This window comes from Chrysoperla carnea, chromosome 1 (assembly GCF_905475395.1).
Source record: "Chrysoperla carnea chromosome 1, inChrCarn1.1, whole genome shotgun sequence".
Taxonomy (NCBI): Eukaryota; Metazoa; Arthropoda; class Insecta; order Neuroptera; family Chrysopidae; genus Chrysoperla; species Chrysoperla carnea.
The window spans coordinates 136,088,375-136,111,248 of NC_058337.1; the positions used below are offsets into that span (position 1 = coordinate 136,088,375).

A 22,874-nucleotide genomic window follows, 5' to 3' on the forward strand; every position below is an offset into this window, starting at 1 on the left:
AACACAAGTAAAATACAAAGACATCAAGATAATGAAGACAGATCTTAGACCATTGAGCGTCTAACGATTAAAACTTTGCCAACATCTGAGGTAATTGCTTGGGTCAAATCCATCATGGCGACGGTGTAGAAATGTCAAAACACAATGTTGTTGTCATACTTGTCATTGTAGATTCGTAAGAAAAAGTATGAAGTGATACGTGATAAGTATTTTATTAAGTCAAGTTACGATTCTTATGTAAAACATTTTGTGATATGAAAATTTGACATTCAATGTATGTTATTTGATATATGTCCCTGTATTCAATGTATATTTTTTTGAGAAAATCTGCCTATATTCTTTTTCATAAATGTATTTTTTTGATAAATGTCTCTAGCTGACCCAAGCGATTACCTCAGATGCTGACACATCTCTCACTGTACGGAAAGATAGGCGATGCTCAGTCTATGTACTTAATGGCCTAAGACAGATATACAGTCAGAAATTCAGCTTATTCCCTGATGATTTATTGACAAATAATTTGATATTTTATCTCAATTTCTCTAAATATATGTCAACTTGATTGATATTAAATTATTTTTAAAAAATCACAATTTAAATATTGTCACTGCACGCGTAAACTATCTTAATTTAAAAGTTTTAATAGTCAAGTTTTGATCGTATGACATCATAAAACTGAGATTGATAAGGTTAATAATATAAACATTGTTTATTTTTTAACATAAAAATTGTTTATAATCAGTATCACGCGGTAATTAAGTGTTTAGTACATACTTGTGTATATACACTGTGTATACTAATCTACAATAATATGTTACAGGAAAAAATAAATCTAGATAAACTTCAGTACCTAGATTTATCCGGACTTTTATTTTTTTATTTTGATTTCGCTTGGATTTAGATATAATTAAACATATACCTTTTCTCAAAAATCCCTTTTTGGACACATTCAACCTAGGCTGGGAACAGTGAGTTGTGACAGAAACAAATCATTTTATTATATATTTTAGTTCACAAGTTATTCTACAACAAGAAGTTATTCTATGGGTTCATGATGAAGTAATTCTAGGCAAAAAATTCCTGGTTGGATGTAAGTTACTTTGTATAAGAGGATACTCATACTTACCGACTTCTTTCACTTATGCACCAACAGATGGCGTTATCGATATAGTAGTTCTCAAACTCACCGATCTCAATCATTTATGCACTGATGGCGTTTGTAAATATTCTCCTGTTTAAAGTATTAAAACACTCTGTATTAAAACAAAAAACATAGACGTATCCACGTCAAAAATCAATGGGATTCTCCGACTCGTTATTTTACAGCTTCAATCCTCGCACCTCCAAATTTTGCCCAGAACCAGAATCGTCCTGATCATACTACTTTCATAATGCGGCACAGTGATACAGCATACCATTATCCATGAACTTGTTGAATATAAAAAGGTCGTATGCTGATTAAGTTGATTCGAAGCTCACCAATTTACAAACATTAATCCAGTCTATAATCTTGATGGTCTAAAATTGTGTAACTATTAATTTAAACCTTTTCTTCACCTCTTATTAAGTGGTCTTCACCTACTTTTGACTTTTTTACTCTAAATACTAAAAACGGACACAGACTATTTAGGAAATATATTTTTTAATTTCACAGAAATGTGTTTTTAAAAATCAGCGATGTCTGAGTTTTAATTAAACCAAAATCCATAATTGTTTGGTTATACGCGAAGCTAATTTTATCAGGCAATTTTAAATCATAAAGAACCTCCAAAAAAATTGCTTTGGGAAAAATTAAGTTGTCCTGATGATTGCCAAACGACCGTGGCTCCTGATAACCATTCCCAATCGAAAGTTAAATGGTTTAATCAAACTTATTTCACCAAAACGAATAAAAATTTGACCCCAGCGAGTGAACTAATTTAAATTTAAATTAATTATAAGATTGAATAATTGAAATATTAAACGGATTGATTAGAGACTGAAATATTAAACACAGGATATATCAAGACTATTTGTTATCATAAATTAATTTTGTTTAAATATTATCTTCAAAAACATTTTAAAATTTTGTTAAGTTAACTGCTTAATTTATGTGAATTAAGTGAAACAAGACTTCTGTTCTGTGAATAGTAGCTTTTTTTAAATTTTATTTGATATTAATCAGTGAATTTTAAGCTTATAAAGAATAATAATTAGCTTTGGATGTACCTGCAAAGTTCTCAAGATTGTTAATTTTATTTAGTGTTATATTCAAAAACTTTTGCAGTGATGTTTTATTTTGTGAGTAAATTGTTGTTTTAAAATTATTTTGATAGCTTGTGATAAAATTATTCTGATAACTTGTGAAATATCTCATCTGGATTAACGGAAGTTTTACAAAAATAAAATGTTAAACAAAAATTATTGTCAGTATAAAAACCTTTTATTAAGCAAAGTTCTGATCTTTGATACGAAAAATATGTGGATTTGAATCTAGCTTATGATCTCTAGACATTTCGGATCAGTGCTTTGCCCTCTGGTCACCTAATGTGGGTGCGTCATTTTTTCATTCCAATCTCGAACGGGAAAATAAGTAAAATTTCAGTGTTTACTAAAATAAGAAGTTTGCGAGTAAACTGCGTGGATCACATTCCGAAACACTTTTGAAGTACTTTTGAAAGACAGAAAACTCTCATTTTAGAAAAGCAGATTCATTTTTAAACGTTTTGTAATTTGGAACTCTTTTTCATAACGTTTTCCGAACTTGGACTCACACAGAACCTATACACCTAAAAAGTAACAAAGTCGTAGGTGTATCAAAAAATGGAAAACGAAATTTGTGATATGGAAATCTCTTTTCCCTAATTCTAGTAAAAACTAATATACAATTCAACCTTCTTCGAGATAGAAGCAAGAAAATAGGTTATCACTATCAATATCCCAAAAATTAGGCGATTCCGCGAAAAATTTTATTGATTTTACAGTCAACATGAAAATCGCTTTCGTATATAATACAGATAGCTAAACACTTGACTATACATTTGACATTTGCTAGGTGAACTCAATTTCATATCTCTGTATTGACTGGTGTTGTTTATTTAAGATTTAAAATAGATAAATTTTTAATTTACTTTAAAAGTTAAAACTTTTCAGCATAACTTTTTATGTATACACACAGCTGTTGAATATTTTATTCTGTACTCCATTAAATAAATAGCATACAGCGTGTTACAGAAGTTCATGGGCACCTTTTAATGAGAAATATCTTTTAGGTTAAGAGACCTTGACACGGTTTTTTATATCCAAGGTCTTCTTAAAGTCAACTTGAGTTCGTAATTGATAAAGTATAGCAGACCTATTTAAATTAGATTACCCCATAATTTCTTTTTAAAGAAAAGTGGCTGAAAACTTCTGGCACATACTATATAGGTAGTATAGAAAATTTGTTATACAACACATATCAAACCATAAATAGAAAAGTCGATATTTTAGAAGGGCATTATTTCCTATTTATTTCATTATCAATGTCAACTATACAATTGTAAATTCTATTCATAGACTTTATAACACATCACGTTTTGATTTTAATTTAATATTTTTCAACTGGAAACTATTTTGATTAGGTTTAGATGCTGGACATTTTATTAATCATTATCAGCTTCATGAGGTGTTGCATTGTTAACGAGTTTTTCTTTTTTTCTTCTTCCTAGAAAATTTTTCAACTCGATTTATCTAACACATGGCGCAATTTGGATTCTGGATGTCCAATTCTTAACCTAATTTAGATCTAATGAGGTTAGATTCATCTCTGCCGTGAGTCCCTTCATTATGAAATGGCGAGCCAAACTAAACACAAAGCAACTGCTTGGTGTTAAATCGGTTATTAAAAAAAAAAGAGTGTTACCAACTCTTAAGATGTGAACTTCTAAAAAAGCACTCTCTCTAATTCAAAAGAAATTTGTGTCTACCTTTTCGGTGGTGATGATCCATTCTGTTGTGATTGTCATTTTTAGATATTTTTGACGCATTGACGAATAAGGTATATCGGAATATCATCTAAGTATCATCCAATTTAAGCCTGAAGTCTAGATAAGATCTCTTTCTCTAGAAATGAAGCAATCGCAAACAGATGAATTTTCCATAAAAATTCATCTGTATTACAATCAAGTTAGACCCTTTAATTCTTTGAGATATGTTAAGTCGTTTTCCAAACTTTTAGAATTGAAATGTGTAAACTTTTCTGATACCATAGTCCAAATCAAGCCAATAGGCGCTAATAATTTTTTATTTAATAAAGCATAAATATATTATATATACAATTACCGAAATCACAAATAAAATAATTAGGATACCCATTGGCTCTTCTCTGTCAAAAAAAAAATTGATTTAAAAGAACAGTTTACCAGTAATTATTATCTTGTAAACGTTCAAAAAATTACTCGGCTGATTTTAAGCGACCGTTTTTCTACTTCTTTGTATAAAATGAAAGTGGAAGCGTTACATATGAGTCCTTGTTCTTTTTGTGTCGTCAAATTGATGAAACATGAAATCGGAGTTTCCGCAATGGACGATTTTTTTACATTGAAAAATGCCCATTCCGAAAACTCTGGCCATAAATTTGGCGATTTCGTCATGTAAATTTGACAAGCCACACAAAAAACATGACTCATGGAACCCCCTTGAGGAAAATCAGGTTGTTTACAAGCAGATTTTATAAGAAGGTCAAAACATAAAAATTTCTAGAAAAATATTAGCAAAAGTTGAAAATAGTTTTTACTACATTTCACCATAGAAATTAGAATTAAAAATATTTTTTCTGTATTTCGTGAGAATAATTCTCGCAATCCGAAAAACTTATTCGATTGAGTAGCACCGTTTATGAGAAAATACTTATTTCGAAATTACAGATAGATACTTTTTAACAATTTTATTTTATCAATGAGAAATATTTGATGAATTCAGGTATTTGGCAATGAGATAAAATTAGTAATCTAATTACATATTCAATAAATTATTTGACATTGGTACTAGATCGTTATCGGAACGATTCGATGTTTTACATTATTTCTATTTACGTTGTAGGTATAACGAAAATTTATGCACATGGTCTTTTATTAGTCATAATTGCCGCGCGACAAGAAGGAAAATATTTATATTTTCATATCCTCATTGCGACATTACTTTGTTACGGTTCATTGTCAGGTCAAATTGATGACTGTCCTAAAACAACAGCGATTTGAATTGCATCGAATTTTGTGAATATTCTTGCGCAAAATAAAAACCTTTAACTATACTTGAACACTTTTCAACAGAAACTTTAAAGGATAAAATTTAAATGCAATCGATGAAGCTCATAGACTAGCTTCTAATTCTAAGTCATCTAGTTTCTAGGACTGGTCGCTCGACTTAATCAAAAACCTAAGCCATTCTTTGAATAGCAAAAGATCAGAAAATTTGCAAAAAGAGCAAATTGAAATATCTCTAAAAATTGTAACATGCAATCAAGAAATAATTGAAGTATGGAATTCGACAATTTTATTATGAGGGGTGGAGGGAACTACCCTCGTACCCTCTCTGAACCCCCTTGGGCCAGATTAGCCTTACAAAGCTAATTATAAAATTACTTACCGTTGTACCACATCGATTACATTACGTATCACGGCCCGCATCATGATATCCTTCTACATACTTTTGACAATTAGCGAGTTTCTTATTGGATTTTTTTTCTTCAAAATTTTTTAATATTTAATGCCATTTAAGGCATACTTAATTTTTTTTAGTATACGTGCATAATTTATTTTAAAATTTGCCGAAAACATTGCTTTGAAATTATTATTTTAAATGATTTATTGAAATCTGTATATTTTTTTCTTAAACGATAAATATTGCTAAGCAATATTTAAAAAAAAAAAAAGAGTTGGTGTAAAATTGAATGATTATGCATTAAGATCACTCGCAAACTCATTTAACTTTAATTTCAACTCAATTTTAATAATAATATTATAAATGAAATAGTACACTAATGTAATATCCCGACTTTTTAACTCGTGAATTGTTTGTTACTGGATTTAGTGAGTAGTCATAATAGATATAGGCTAAAAATGGCTCTGTCAAACTGAAGTGAGTCATTCTGAACGATCTTATGTTTATTTAAGTAAAAATGTATTTTCATTTATGAGGTGCCGGTACTTTTTTGAGGCTCTATAGCTCTATAGCTCCATGGTGCCTAAATGCAGTTATTACGGTACATTGAATATTTCTCCACCTCTTATTGTCACGAGTGAATTTTGTAAAATCAATTGAGTCATATAAACGATGAGAATCGACACGAAAGATGAAAAGGTCATAGACGACAATATTAGAAAATTATTACATATACGTGAAAAGTATTTGTAATATTTTCAGATCATAATATAAAATTCTTAGAAATTCTTCCGCATATATTCGAATTCAATTTCTTATTTAATTAAAATATTTTTCTAAAAACAATATGAAATATTTTAATACAGAATGGTACAAAAAGATTATACACCTTTGAACATTAGGTTTTTAAGGTTTTATCATCTCAGACGTCTGATTATTTTGCTAATTAATCTTTCTTGTATATAAACATTTAGTTTCCGTTTGTTTGAGGCCACAAAACTCGAAAAATAGTCTATGGATTGACTTGAAATTCTGATTGATCCTTGGCCTTTTGTTTACTTCAAATGCACGAAAATCTGGTTCATTTTTCGATTAAACGTTTCTGAAATATATACAGAAATTGCCTCGGGATTTCACCCCTTCCTTCACCAGATACTGTTTTAGTCGATATCTCAGGAATTTTCATAAGGGGGACCTCTTTGAAAAAATCGAAAAAATAACAAAAAAAAATTTTTTTTTGGATTTTGATAAAACTTGGTTTAAAGAGTAATTTTTACCCCAAAAAAATACCAAAAAAGGTCCCATTTAACGATTGGGTGAGTAGTTATTAATATATTGCCTAAAATTTTTTGTGCCAAGCTGTTATTTCGAAGCGATTCAGAAAATATCTCGAAAAATACTAATCCAAACGTCAAATACCTCGATTGCCCGTCTTTGGAATCGCCCTTGTTGGTCATTATTCCAACATTCATGATAATCCATAAACTTACTCTAAAGTTCATTATCTTATTTTGTAATAATATTTCGTTTTTTTATTTCTAGGGTGGTGGTTATTTAAAACGAGCAAATCCCGAACGTTTACATGAAGTCTTCGAAAAATATGCATCCGCTGAAATTGATGGAGAAAAATTTATGACCAGCAATGATTTTATACGAAACTATTTACAATTATTTCAATCGGAAAATTACAATGCAGAATCTATGCAATTATTGGCCAGTATCGTGGATGCAAATAAAGATGGACTCATTTCATTTGCAGAATTCCAGGCATTTGAAGGTTTACTCTGCGTACCGGATGCTCTCTATAAAACCGCTTTTCAATTATTTGACACAAATGGAAATGGAATGGTTACTTTTGGTTTGTATATTATTATTTTTTTAAATATTAAAAGTGTCTATTTACATGATAATGTTTAATCGAAGAAGCACCTTATATCCGGAGACGTCTCACCTTCGAGTGACATATTGTTCTCAAAGAGAACAGAGACTACCACTTCGTCTTGGTTCTTGGGACTCATTTGAAGGTCCCCTCTTATCTATTATTATGTTTATTATTATTACATGATAACGTTAAAATAATTTCAAAGCTGTTTTTCGAAGAACACGCGAGTTTTGATATGTATCTAGAAGCGGATCTAGAGCAGTATTTTTACGATAATCTGATATACACATCTAGAATTCGATTCAATTGTATATTCGAATGCAGCAATTTTTCACTATTGTCACCAAAACTCTTCATAGGATCTCGAAATCTGAGCCTCCGGTGTTCTTCTGTGAGTTTAGAATGCTCCATAAGAAAAGCTGTTTATAGTTGAATTTTAATTTTGTGTAGACTCCTGCAAGCTTCTAAAGATCTACGACCAAAGTTCCTCAGAACATTAGTAACTACTCTTCCGGTTTCTTTTACCTTTCGGAATTTATTTTATCTCTATAGAAGTAACCTTTGAGTACAGAAAGGTTCGTACTCTTTAAGAATTATCAAAACTCCTTCTCTTCTTAATTCATATAATGCCCCTTTTTTCTGCTATTGTATGTCCGGACATTTAGAGAAGAGTAAGTCTTTCCCAGATGCAGAGCACAGTATGTTTTGGGTCTGTCCAGATATTTGCCTCAAAAAAATCTTATTTCAGTGAATAGTTCCAATTGGTGTGCTTTCGAAAATTTACGGGAAATATATTTACTAGAGCAATTATAATATCATGTTTGTAATAATGGTTGCATATATGATTATAATTTATACAGAATAAATATTTTAACGTAGCTACTATTTTCTGAAATTGTTGGCACGTTAAAACATGTAAATAGATAAGTCATAAAAAATAACAAGAAAATTTAACCCAATTTTATTTTTTTTTCTAAAGATGAGTTCGTTGAGGTAATAAATAAGACTGAATTACATAAACGAATGCCAGTTAATATGGATGGTGATTTTGTAAAATTATACTTTGGTAAAAAGAAGGAGCGTGTTATTAGTTATTCAGAATTCAGTCAATTTTTACATGACTTCCATGAAGAGTGTGCTGTTGAAGCGTTTAAACGATTTGATAAAGCTGGTACTGGATTTATATCCGTTATGGACTTCCAAGATATTATGATAAGCATTAAAACACATTTATTAACGAAACAAATTCAAGATAATTTAGTAACGGTAAGCTACTTTTTCTTGTTTCTTTGAAAACTAACATAAAATGGGGGAGAAATGTAATTTTGATTTCATAGAAATAATTTACCAATAATAATATTAACTTGTAAAGGTCAAATAATTAACTCAGAAGGGAAATTAGGTTAGCCATTATGCCCATTTTTATCCACTTCTCTTATCGTAAATGAGTTGATGGACTTTGATAAATATAGACTTGTTAAATTCGTCTTTATTTTGTAGGAATTTTAAGACTTATTTGAAAATTAATAACCGATATTGTTAAACGGGAGTTGCAACCCGCCAACTGTCGATAATAATTGGTATTAATTAAAACAAGAAGTAGATCCGTTTCAGTAGTTCCAATTTTGACTACCGGAAGGTAATACTTGTACTTACCTTTTTTAAAGACCAATCAAAATATTTAAATTCAAATAAGATAATTCCCGCCATCTGGCGATAACAATTTGTACTAATTAAAACAACAAGGGGGCTCGTTTTCAGTAGTTCCAATTTAGACTACCAGGTTACTTACCATTTATCAATAAATGTCGAACGAAAGTTATACTTTTAAATCTCACTGCATCACTAAAAAAGAAAATTAATTCTAGGTTGCAGGCGGTTTACAAGGTGGTAGAAAAGTTAGTTTTCCATATTTTATGGCATTTAATTCATTGTTAAATAATATGGAATTAGTAAAACGTATTTATTTAAATGCAACAAACGGCCATCGTAATCAAGAGGTGACTAAAGAGGAATTCTTACATTCAGCACAAATGATGTCACAAATTACACCGTTGGAAGTGGATATTTTATTTCAACTATGTGATATGCTACATCAAACAGGGTACGTACATTCTTCAACTTTTTCCGCTTTGCGCTTTAATAGCTTTTTATATACTTAAAAAAAAGAAAACATTCCCATACAGCTAATAAAAATTTGAATACCAGTTAAGATGGGAATGCTCGAGATTATTTTAGGGATACACTATTTTTATGTGGGTTCAACATTAGGGAGCTTACGAATGACTTTTCTTAACTGGTATAAAATTAATTTTTAATAATGAAAAATTTCGAGAAAAGGGATTGTGTTTATTCAAATTTTAGCGCATCCAAATCATTATAGTGCTAATTTTTCCAAAATTCTTGAAATAATTTCGATAAATTTTTCATTATTTTACATATAGTTCACAGAAAGTCTTAAGCCTCCTTGACACTCTCCCGAAGAAGCACAAAGTCGGTCGAGGAACGAGAATGTAGAGGTGATATTTGTGGCTTTTCGACTGTCGTCGCCTCGCTTTGCCCGAATTCACTAAAAAGGTGGATTTTTGTATCCGAGTCAAAGGCAACACGAGGCACTCATACGAGTACAAGTGTGCTTCATCTTCACAGTCTTGTGATTACTTGTGTTTCTATTAAAAACGTTTTTTCAACAAACAAAATAATGGTTGCTGTTAATTTTATTTAAAAAAATTATATTGTTATTGTAAACATGGAGATATGTCAGCCATAGCAATAAGATTCTTGAGAAGTAAGGCGAGAGTGGAGTAGAAAGTGCTTCACTCCAGCTAACTTTTGCGAGTTTACTCGGCGAGAGTGTGAATGAGGGTTTATTAAAAAATTGTTTCGATGTTATTTGCTTCTCTGCGTATCGTAATTCTCATTTGGTGTTGGGAGAGCTTCAGTTTGTAAAAGTTGCTTGATTAATATAAATCGGTGAAAGGTGATATCTTATCCACAGGAATTAACCCGTCAGCATTTGCGTTATGAGAAGGGAGCTGTTTATATAAAAGCCAAAGTTTTTTTATTAGCTCGAAGTTCTTTGTGGACGTTGTTTCGATATGGTTTCTTCAAAAAACTACGTTTAAGTAGGTTTTCTGTGAACTTAGAAAATGCATACAAGCTCGGTCATAAAATAAATTTCAACTCAAAAGAATTTGCTTCAATAAAACCGATAGCATTTTCGATTCAGTTGAAACTTGTCTTAAAAAATTTCCTATTTTAATGTAAAGTTCTGATTTTATTATTCGTTCTCTGCATGCTACAGGGAATCGTCACCGAACTACAGAGATTACGGCAACGGCTTCTGGTCTGGGTTGGTCTTGGTTAATAACAAATTTTTTATATTATTCATCATTTATTCATTCAAGATCAATTTTGTTTGATTAATGTTGTTATTTTTTCAGACGAATTGTTTACAATGATTTGAATGCGATTGCACCTGAGCAATATTATAAAAAAATTACAAATCGTCTTGCTGAAATTAAAGCAGTTTCTGTAAGTAATTTTTCTGGACCTTTAGATTTCACCCACTAAGAGAATAGTTCATGTAGAGAAGCTATTTAAAGTTTTAGCTATTCTGAGTTATGGTTTCGTTCGACAGAATCCAATAACTATCATTTACCTCCGATAGAATCCGCCACAGGGGCCATTTCAGATTCCTGAAGACGTAATACACTCTTAATTTCAAAATAATTTGTCTTGCTTTCTTAAATTTGATCGTAAAGAAAATTTTAAAATTTAAGTTTTTGGAAATTTTTTCAGAGTCCTGAAGAGCGTGGCGTTTTAATACAAATTTTGGAAAGTACATACAGATTTACATTAGGATCAATTTCAGGAGGTTTGTTTTCTCTTGCTTTGTTCAAATGTTTGCTCCAATTGCTTAATCAATCAAATATTTATTACAAAGTTTTATGTTAAAATCATTCATTATAAGGCTCGGCTGAACGATTGGGCTTATCAGTGAATCACAATTATTGCAGAAGCCGTCACAGGAGTGGAGAGGAGGAAACGATGTTCCATCTTCTCAATCACTGTCCAGCTCTTGTCATGAGGAGATAGGGAAGGTTGACATTTGAGTCAAAATTTCTTTCTCATTTAAGACTATTTTTCCGGCCCGAAGTCTGTTAATGTTCAAAGCACTCTTTTTGTTTTTAAATAGCTCCAAATGCTTCTAGGAGTAAGCAACTCTCCAACCCTCTTTTCGTCAACACAACGAGTTCTATGGTTTAATTGTGTACCACCTCAGAACAGCCTCTCTAACCTAACCAAAAATAGAAAATGGGAATATTACGATTGGATATAGATTCGAGTGATTAAGCTATGGAAGCAGACCGAATCTTATACGAGATTATTCTATTAAATATCAATTTTTATCTTTTAGCCGTTGGTGCAACTGCCGTATATCCAATTGATTTAGTAAAAACACGAATGCAAAATCAAAGAACGGGATCATTTATTGGTGAATTAATGTACAGAAATAGTTTTGATTGTTTTAAAAAAGTAATACGACATGAAGGTTTCTTCGGTTTATATCGTGGTCTTTTACCACAATTGATGGGTGTAGCACCGGAAAAAGCAATAAAATTAACAGTCAATGATTTAGTACGTGATAAATTTATGAATAAAAATGGATATTTACCGATGTATGCCGAAGTTTTGGCTGGTGCATGTGTGAGTAATATTTTTTAATAAATTCAACATTTTTTGCCTACGTCGGTAAACACTTGTATGAAGATGGATGTCTCTACTGCCATCGGGCATTTCTTTTTCACCTGTTCTCTGGGCAAGTTTCCAGGGACCCGCGATTGACAAGGACCCTGATTCCAAAGTTTCTAGTCCCAAACTAAGAAGTATTAGTATTATGTTTCTTTTATGTGATTTTCCAAATATAAAATACGTAATAAAAGTGAAATTTACAAAATTTTAAAAATCCTCGACATATGCGTTTTTTCTTTGTACCTCTCTCCAAACTGAACCGATTTTCTTAAAACATAACTAAGAGAACTCTCCATTAAATTACCTTTTCAAACAAACAGGCAAAAATCAAAATCGGTTCATCCGTTTTGGAGCTATGATGCCACAAATAGACAGACACACACACGCATAGTGATCAAGCTTATAACAACCATCTTTTGAATACTTATCCAAGTAGCTACTAGCACACTAGTTAAGTCAAAAACTTATCCAGAGTCAATCAACTAAATGCTAATATTTTTTATTTCGTTACAAAAGAAGAAAGAACTTTGACCCTTATGTTGCCAAGACCTCCAAAAGTTTAAGGACGGCCCTACATATATTCACTGATTTATATTGATCTATCTAATATTTTAGGCAGGCGCATCTCAAGTAGTATTCACAAATCCATTAGAAATTGTTAAAATTCGATTACAAGTTGCCGGTGAAATTGCTGGTGGTTCAAAAGTATCCGCACTTGGTGTTGTTAAAGATCTTGGATTGTTTGGATTGTATAAAGGAGCTCGAGCATGTTTCATGCGTGATGTACCATTTAGTGCCATTTATTTCCCAATGTATGCACATACAAAAGCAGCCTTGGCCGACGAGAACGGTTACAATCATCCGTTAACGTTGTTATTAGCTGGTGCCATAGCTGGTGTACCCGCTGCATCGTTAGTAACACCTGCTGATGTTATTAAAACACGTTTACAAGTGGTCGCACGACAAGGACAAACTACTTATAATGGTTTAGTTGATTGTGCGCAAAAGATTTATAAAGAAGAGGGACCACGGGCATTTTGGAAAGGAACTGTTGGTAAGTTGATAGAATTTAATTTAAGGTAGTTCACTCGTAAAATCCCTTCATAATTCAATGCGTTCTATATAATATGTTTTTTGGTCAAAATTAATTTATTTTAAATTAGTTAATTCTTAAAAAAGGCAGTGTCATATAAACAGTCAAATGCGAATTTTTATAAAATGCTGATTGGATTCTTTTGTCCATGAATTATCCACATTTGTTCATGAAATTTTGTGCCAATTTTTGTCTCACGAAATGGTAATCTGAATTCGACGTATTTTTTTTCGAAATTCATGGGCGTCATTTAATAGCATTGTTAGAGTGTGTGGTGTGTCTCAGAAAAAAAACCCAAACTTCGTTTTTAGAGTGGACTACCTAAAATATTGCTAATTACAAAAAATTTGCTTAATTGGAGCTTTGAATATAATTCAAAATTGGAATCAAATTTGTAACAATTATTTGATTTTTTAGCTTTTTATTTTTTTTGTTTTTCGGTTTTTATTTTTCTTCTATTCGCTTCTACTTTTGTCTTGTAAGTAAAAAAAAAAATCGGAATGTAAAATATTGAGATAAAAAGCTCCACTGCATACGACAGACAGTGGATGATATGCTATTTTTATCGAAAATATATTTCATGGAATACCACACACGATTGATTTAAGGTGTATATCCTGCTTTGTCGGATTCAAAAGAAGCCAGGTGGATCCAAATTTGGGGAATACGATAATAGAACGATAACATTTGCCGCATTGCTTGCATTTAGAACGATACTACTTCCTACGTTTTGTTCCATGAATTCGGATTGTGCCTTACTAATGTACAAAATCCATGAATTTATCATCCGAAATCTAGAGATTTTTTGGCGAATTTCCGAACATTTCAATGCAGTAAAATATTTTTCCGTGTTTATAGCACCTTTCGAAACAATATTATTAAAAACGGTCTTCGCGGTTCTATCGACCACTGTTTTTGATAAAATATAAACTTTTGAATAAACCAAATGGCGTTAGAGGTTGTTAAGGCTATAGGAATAAATTCCTAATACTTTTTTGATGCAGTATAAAGGAAGCAAATATTTACCAAGGATAATTCGACATCGTGTGTGATATCCCAAAAATCGTAGTTTTTTTAGATATATTCATCTTTTAGAGCAATGTTTCGAAAGATTATAACAAAACATTTATTTTCATTTGTATGGTTTTATTTGTTAATAATTTACAATATTTGTAGAACTTTCGGACTAATCTTGTTTTTTTTGAATTTTTGTTCTTCAGCTCGAGTATTAAGATCATCACCACAATTCGGTGTTACGTTGCTGACATATGAAGTATTACAACGACTGTTTTTCGTTGATTTCGGAGGATCGTAAGTAAATTTTTTAATCTAATTTATTGGTCGTTGATAAAAAAAAGACAAATGTGTACCTGTTAATATATATCTCTCTCTATGTCCCTCCAAACTTTGGAAGTTTAGCTCTATTTATAAATGAGAAAATGGTATAGTACTTTTTATTCTAAAGTAGAATTCCATTTCATACTTTAGATGTCATGTCATCCCTAGAGGCGGACTTACTTTTTTTCAACCCTACACAGTTACAGTTATTTGTAACTTCGTTCCTGTTACACTACCGGCCCTGCCATGGCGTTGGCCAAAGTCCGCCTCTGGTCATACCTTAAACATTACTGAAAAAAGATGCCTGAAGTATTCTTTCACTGCAGTAATGTCAAACATTTTTGCTTTTCAAACAAGTGCTTGAATTTGCTAAATTCAACCTTCTCCCCAATATTTCCATTTGCAGAGGAACTTTAAGGGATATAAAGTGTTCGTGAAAGTAAATGAAGTGTAATTTACAATTGTAGGCTGACAATCTCTGACTATTTATTTCATAGTTATAATAAAAAATTATGCCGATTTGTTCTCTGACTATTTCTCGCTTGAACCACGAAAAAAGTAATTTTAAAAGATACATACCAACTATCCAGATTTTTCTCGAATGTTAGCATTTCTTGACATTTCCAACTTTCCTAGACCAGCGAGATATCGACGTAAAATACATTCATAAGAAGAGCAAGAGGATACACTTTAGTGGAGGATATAAAATCGTAACGTAATATGGTGGAGAGAGAACACAAGAGCCGAGTTATTAGTATAACGGTTTTATGACAGACCCTAAGGCAATCTGCGCATACTTGTTGCGAAAAACAAGTTGACTGCCAATGCGCGGGGCCAGGGCTCTTGCTATCATATTTGGTTTTGCACAGTGTAACTTAAAAGATAGTTTACGCCTTTAAAGTTCCTTTTGTTATATTTTTTTTAAAGTAGTTAATTAATTTTTAAGTTTTTATACAATTTTTATTTACGTTTATTTAATAAAAGTATGTAATTTTTTTTGTTTAAAAATTTGCCAATAGATGGGATTGCATGTCGAGGTAAAATGTGCTTTGTTTTAGTCTTTGCTTTAATATTTTCCTAATTATACCATTTAACGAAGCAATGTTTATGTCGCACATGGATTGCCGAATCCCTTGTTTTAGAAAACAGCTCCGCTATGCATAACTGCTGAAAGACGTTCAGCTTGATGGAAGTTGCATCATTTTTAACAAAACTACTACCCAAGTATAAATATTATCGAAGATAATAAATGAGAACTCTAGGATATATCGAAATAAATTTCGATTTTTGCCCCAATTTCCTAGATCAGTTTTTTGTATTTTTAAAATACGTATTTTCGACTACCAAGTAGTCATCATCAGTAAGAATTAGCTAGTGATTACTCTTATTATGAATGTTACTCTTTGCTAATTTGGTGCAGTCCGCCACCAAAGAGTAATCGCTAGCTAATTCTTACTGATGATGACTACTTGGTAGTCGAAAATACATACAAAAAACTGATCTAGGAAATTGGGGCAAAAATCGAAATTTATTACTGCCCAAGTACTTATCTGCAGTCACAGAGTGTTTGGTGAAGTTTCATCTTCGATGAAATAAGACAAGAGTAAATATTTACTGTTACAAACAAATATATTAAACTCTTTACTTCCGGCATACATTCTTTCAAATGCAAAACGTTTATGCAATGTTGCGTGTTAAAGTTCGCTAATAAGAGTGAAAAATCGCTAAACGTCCTTCAATTTTTTTGCGTAACGGAACTGTTTTGTTAAACAACTAACATTTATTTAAAACAGCTGATTGGACAATCCATCTCCGACATTTATCTATTTAGACATTTCTAGTTGGAAAAAATATAATTTTCAGAAAATAAGTTCTTTTTCTGCACGTCTTTTTAGATTTTCCGTTTATTGGCATCTCTTAATTCATTGTGAATTACCTCTATTTTTATTTTATTTTTCTAGTACATAGACGTTAATAATTATTTTTAAATTGTTCTTTTACTAAATTTTTATCAATAATTTTCAGCCGACCGACTGGTTCTGAACTCGTTGTACCTGCAGTTGGTGTGGCCGATGACTTAAAGTCTACAAATCCGGATCATGTTGGTGGATATCAAGTGGCTTTACCAATACTTAGTGGAATTGAAACAAAATTCGGGCTGTGTTTACCAAAATTTTCCATATCACCTAATAAACAATAAGAAACCTGAAAAATAAAATAGGAACAAAAATTTTTAGGGAACCATAATCAAAAATATTTTCCAATTATGGTTTAAAAAAATTTCAATATTTGTATGTCAATTTTTTTACACAGTTGTTTTTCTTTCCGTGAATCAGACACGTTTTAGTGGATCCGATCGAATACTTGAAGAAATAATTATCTTCGAAATTTAATTTTATCTCGCAGTTGCATACATGGAATATCAACGATGTGTAGAAAATTTAAAAATCCACGAAGGCTACACAAAATTTTTACGTAACTCGAGAATGAACTATTATTGATATTAAATACTCGTGTGTGAGGATGCCTGTAACATGACCAAAGACAATCAATTTTATGTCGTGAATTGAAATGCAAGCTAAACATATCTATAGGTACATAAACTTATGGCGTTGAAGAAGAAAGGTCCTTGTAATTAACAGATGACAATAGAATGATTTAGTAAATTCGACTTGCCCACAAGATAAATCCCACTTGACGCAATAAACGGTACCGTTTTTTACAGCCCTTGGAAAAATTCAATACTTTCAGATATGACAAATTAGTTTCTGCGATGAATTTTGTTTTATCGATTTGATCGACTTAAAATCGGTACAACGGAATCATTAAATTTTTTTTGGGAAGCGCTCATGAAATGAACTATGCGCTGCAATGGCGACCGTTCAGAGTCTGATGATAATAATAATAATCTTTATTCAAATAAAACAATTTTACATCGTTTTGAATACGTCACAAAAGATAATCATTATCAATCACACGTTTAAGTGTGCGTACATGGTCAGCTTCAAACTTATGTTTGAAACACGAAACGTTCCAACTTTTGTTTGATAGTTTATGGGAAAAATCATATGGAAATATGGTTATGGAAATAACTATGGAACTTGTATTTCGGTGATATCAGAGCTATACGGAAAGTGTCAATAATTTCAATTATAAGCATCCGCTGTAAACATCATGTTATTAACGCTCAAAGTGTCCTCCTGACCGGTATTTTTCGTTTGAGCAGAAAACAGCCATTTTATGTACAATATATTTGAAAACGAGAACCATTCATTATTAAATTATTTATGTGTGTAGTTTGCATTTCGAGAACGGAAAAATGTGGTATGAATTGAGCTTTATTTTTAAAATGACTGTGTATAAAAGGAGAATTAATTCAATAATTCAGAGTATTAAATTACTAATTAATTAAAAGAATACTCAAATTAATTAATTCAAAAGAAATACGTTAACTTTGTGCTAAATCCATCATATCTTAAAAAAAGGGATTCGTAAACATAAATGATATTAGAATTTGTGATTTGGTGATCCACGTTGAAATTTTATGTGTGTGGATACGATTAAAAATTCAAAAGGAGTGCCACCAGGAACTGGAAAGCTTGAATTTCTGCTATGTGTACGTCCAATTTCTGTCTACGGATCTTTATGAAACTGTACATATATCTAGATAGATATTAATAATTATAATAATAATTACGAAAAAGAAGTTTTATTAAAAATTATGTAATTTTGTGCTAAAATTAAATTTTTAACGATGTATAATTTAATAAATAATAGCAAATAATTTTTATTTTCTGTGATTTTATTCAGAAAAGCGAATATTGTTGATTATATGCTTATAAAAATAGATATTTGAGAAAATATCATAGGTGTAGCTACGAGCAGCAGTGAATGTCGACTTTAAATTAAGAAAGCGCCCAAGAGAGATGGCTCTCCAAGTATGAAATCAGCTTAAGGTATATTGAATTATAAATGTTTTTCAACAAACTTTAAAGAATGATATATTTTTATTTTAAAAGTGAAATTTTTTTTGAATATATTCAGGCCGTTGGTTGAACAGTGCTGTTTAGTAAAAAGGCTAGGCTGTTAATTGAAAGGCTAATTTAGTAGTTGGCTGCGACATACACACATATAAACATTTCTTTTTATCTACATTACCGACTAAGATTTCTGATAAATTCGTTTAAGTCATACACAGGCGGCGAAACTTAAGTTTGCGATATACCCTTAATTGATATTGGGATTTGCCTTTGAAAGTGATAAGTTTAAAGTTCCATCACTTTTCATGGAAATTAATTTAAGAAAACGTTCTGGCTACACCTATGTAAAAAAACGTTTTCTAGTGCCTTTAATTATGAAAATTTTGATTAGGTCGTAACATTTATATAGATCAGTGATTTTGTATAATTATTTTCGCACTTAAATAAAATAAGAGGTTAATAATTAACAACTCTTATTTTGTGAAATTAGAGATTATTTGGAACACTTTGCTAACCTTTTTTCAGAAATAAAGTGATGATAATTCTCGTTGAGGAAATCATTCTTCCAAATAGAACAGAGTTAGGGTTTCTTTTTTAAACCGACCTATATAAATTTCACCACCTAAATAACTTTTGTGTAATCAAAATATTTTTATTTCAAATTTTAATATTGTGCAGTATTTAAAAAATATGAGATTAAAGTTCCAAATATATTAGTCGAGTTATAAAATAATGGTTTGTGGGCATTTCAGTTTTAATGAAAGTAGAACTGAATAATATATATACACTGGCAATAAACTGTACATAAAGGGTGTTTTTCAGATGTTCATAACTTTAAACTAAAATAAATCAAAGAAAAATAAATGAAACTGTCTTTATTGTAAAGATAATTTTATGCCATTAATGTTTGAATATGATTACGGTCATGTGGCCACACGGCTGGCACGCAATCTGGTTGACCTTTTTTCTCACAATTTTCGCAGCACTTGCGATCATATTTCGCCAATAACTCATCGAATATTGTATTCCAAGTTTTCAACCGTCTCTGGTTACCAAACAAAAGAGTAGGCCTTTTCATTTCAATTACGGTTCATTATTGTTTCGGACAGACAATAATAAGTTGGACAAAGATACAAGACATGTGTTATTCATTTTATCATATTCGTTTTTTAACAAACTGTCCGAAACAAAAGGTAATCACTTTCTAAAATGAAATATCTATGAGACACTAATGTTATTTCGTCTATGAAAACACCACAAACTATTATTTTCTTCATTATTTCGTTAAATTAACGAGAAAATTAAAGTTTAAATAAGGGATAAATAATTATCATGCACACATAAATTCGAGCACGGGTGGGTAACACTATCAAATATTATTACGAAATCAAATGATTCTTTTTTCTCGTAATGCACATAATACGTTTATAAAACCTAATTAAGTACCTACTATATTTTGGTAGAAAAAAGTGAGAAAAATAAAACGTATAACTTATCTACATAGTTTTAAAAAAACATACTTATAACCGTCTGAAACTTTTAAAAATATATTTATAGACATAGGATCAAATAGACCAGGTGTTCATGGTATCAACATTATACATTATTTACCATTGCGATGGCTTTTCGCTTGATTCATGTTTGAAAATCTTCTTGGGCATAAAAACTCTGCATGTTTGAACTAGTGATGTTCGCATTCGCATTTGTATTCGCAAGTAATTCGTACAACATTAATTACGTCACTACCTAACTGTCTTTTAGATGGATGGCTTACTGTCGCGGTTGGCGGATCGAAGAAAAAATTCACGTCAAGCTCAGATAGATAAGTCCGCAGCTCCAAATGAACCATACCTATGGCATTTCTACCTTGACACTAGTTATCAAAAGACTACACAAGATAAAAAAACGTTGTAAGGAAATAACAAGTTTTATAAGTGATAATAAGCGATGTATAATTCGGATATGATGAACTTCTGGCCTTCGAAGTTAAAAACTTTTTATAAAGTAAATTATTTTTATGATGAATTTTTCAAATTATATTAGTATAAGTTTTAAAAATAATTTGCGAAAGAATTCGTTCACAGATAATGGCATCACAGTCAACCTTATAAAATTGGTAACTGATATAGTAGTGAGGTATGTTTAAAAAAAAATATGGCGGATTTTAGGTTGCAAAAAAACATACAAGTTTGATTCCATAACAATCATTATCAAATTCATTAAGAAAGCAGTATTCACTTAGGCCAATTGATAGTTTTTGATTAGTAAACTTTTTGACAAATAATGTCATTATCCGGTTTTTTGAGCTGTAATAGTAATACAAAAGAGGGGTACCGTAAGTGATAGATTGTTCCTTGAGAACAACCTGTATCCTGAAGGCGAGACGCCTTGCGATAAGAGGCCCTATTTTAAACAGAAGAAACTCTTAAGATTCTGTCGAGGCCAGCCCACATTTTCTCCGCTGGAATTGCTCAAGGTTTCCTGTCAAGAGCCCCGTGCTATTTGAACTGTATTCTTGTTTTGTGGCAGGCCAAAGTCCTGGTAATCAATGGGCTTGTCGTAGCTACCCTTTGATTCGGTAAATAACGGAACATTTTCCAATTGAAATGACTGGCTCAGGTGAAAGCTGCGTTTGATACGAAACCTATTGCGCGAACGAATCAAGAGCCTCGTTCCCTTTTGTTGGAAAAAAAAATCATACAGCGCCTTCTTTTTCCGCCCATTTTGCTTTTTAAATTAATTGAATGTCAATGTCAGTGCTTTAAATTTTAAGCACCAGATATGATAATCAAAATACTCGGTTCCCAATAAGTTTGGATAGTATAATTTTCGAAATTAACTGAAAATGCGTGAAGTGTTTTCCATGAAGAGTATCCTAACTTTGGTCTGGTATTATGATCACGTAAAATGACATGAAATACTCTTTCAATAAAAATGATATCTCATACACACCGTGTTTTTAAGTTTGATGTTCGAACACTCTTAATGGAAAACCCTTTGTATTTCACAACATTGAAATCACGCAAAAAATTACCCATATGACTGAAGATATGCCATTATGCCTGTGTTAAAACAAATATTTTAACATATTTTATGAATGGCCAATGTTATAATTTTTTTTCTGTTATTTTGTTTAATCTCGAGTTACAAATGAGAATGAAATAATGTGTGAAAAATTATTTTAACTTTTAAAAATTTAAATAATTAAAAGAATAAATTGTTAAAATCATATATTTATATATTCTGTATATATTAATATTTAATGTTATTTTTATTATACTGCCAATAAAAGTTTAATATATTTTCGTGGAAATTATTTTAATTTTATTTATTTTACTCTTTCACCTTGTAAGTTTATCTTTGGTGCCCAATGTGGAGTGGAAATTTTTCTAAAGCCAGCGTATTTTCTTTCTATTAAATGCGATAATGAAATATTTTAAAGTTGCATTTCCTTCGAAAGCTATTGATTTTCGAAAAAAAGTTTTAAAATAAAAAATGTTAGTTTTTTTATTAGAATCAACTTTTCTAATTTAAAGTGTTATTCTATCTCATATCTTTTAGGATCTAAATGGACTATTCAGCCTGGAGAACTAGATCCAATCTAAAGCCAGAACATGATGCCCCCCATTAAGCTCTGCAACTTTTGTTGAAATTATTTTTTGATTGGTTAACTACAAAATGAGCTACTAGCCAAAATTGATTAAAATGATTCACCTTGTACATGAAATCGAATTATATTAAAAGGTAGATAAATACAAGTAGGTTTCTAACATTTTCACATATGGTCACGAACACTCTGTAATTAAATAAAATCATATAATTTATTTTCAATTCTATTTCCTTTATCGGTCGGACATTTCATATCACAGTGACACACATAAACATTTTGTACGCACCTGGAAATTAAAATGTATAAAAAAACCATAAAAATGGATTATTTATTGTCTGGATAATAATTAGTCAATTATTATCAACTGACTAGTTTGATGAAAAATGGGAACATTTTTATTTCACTTTTATTTTTCATAATATTCTTATCGATTTATTTCCTAATTTATTTTACGAAAACTGTTGTAGATAACTGTTAACAAATTTTAATCATTTTCTGGAGAATCCCGTAAAATCGTATATGAGAGATGTTTTCCAGGAGCAAATTTCTTCAATCAGTATACTTTAGTCTTGTCAGTAAATATGTGTAATATTC

At 30.9% G+C, this 22,874-nt stretch overlaps 1 protein-coding gene across 5 annotated transcripts in view; it reads left to right on the forward strand.

The window, feature by feature from the left end:
• Window positions 1–18,385, forward strand: part of LOC123290444 (calcium-binding mitochondrial carrier protein Aralar1) — a 30,966-nt gene extending 12,581 nt beyond the window's left edge. For 3 of the 5 annotated variants that reach the window (XM_044870619.1, XM_044870618.1, XM_044870623.1), the window contains 10 exons: window positions 7,165–7,480; window positions 8,484–8,770; window positions 9,373–9,608; window positions 10,809–10,856; window positions 10,948–11,038; window positions 11,306–11,381; window positions 11,925–12,214; window positions 12,875–13,313; window positions 14,573–14,663; window positions 16,716–18,385. In XM_044870619.1, the coding sequence (XP_044726554.1) occupies window positions 7,165–7,480; window positions 8,484–8,770; window positions 9,373–9,608; window positions 10,809–10,856; window positions 10,948–11,038; window positions 11,306–11,381; window positions 11,925–12,214; window positions 12,875–13,313; window positions 14,573–14,663; window positions 16,716–16,890 (2,049 nt within the window). In that variant the 3' untranslated portion in view covers window positions 16,891–18,385. Of the gene's footprint in view, window positions 1–2,147; window positions 2,281–7,164; window positions 7,481–8,483; window positions 8,771–9,372; window positions 9,609–10,808; window positions 10,857–10,947; window positions 11,039–11,305; window positions 11,382–11,924; window positions 12,215–12,874; window positions 13,314–14,572; window positions 14,664–16,715 lie in introns of those variants that run through there. The other 2 variants (XM_044870620.1, XM_044870621.1) reach the window with 2 other exon arrangements.
• The last annotated feature ends 4,489 nt before the right edge of the window (window positions 18,386–22,874 follow it).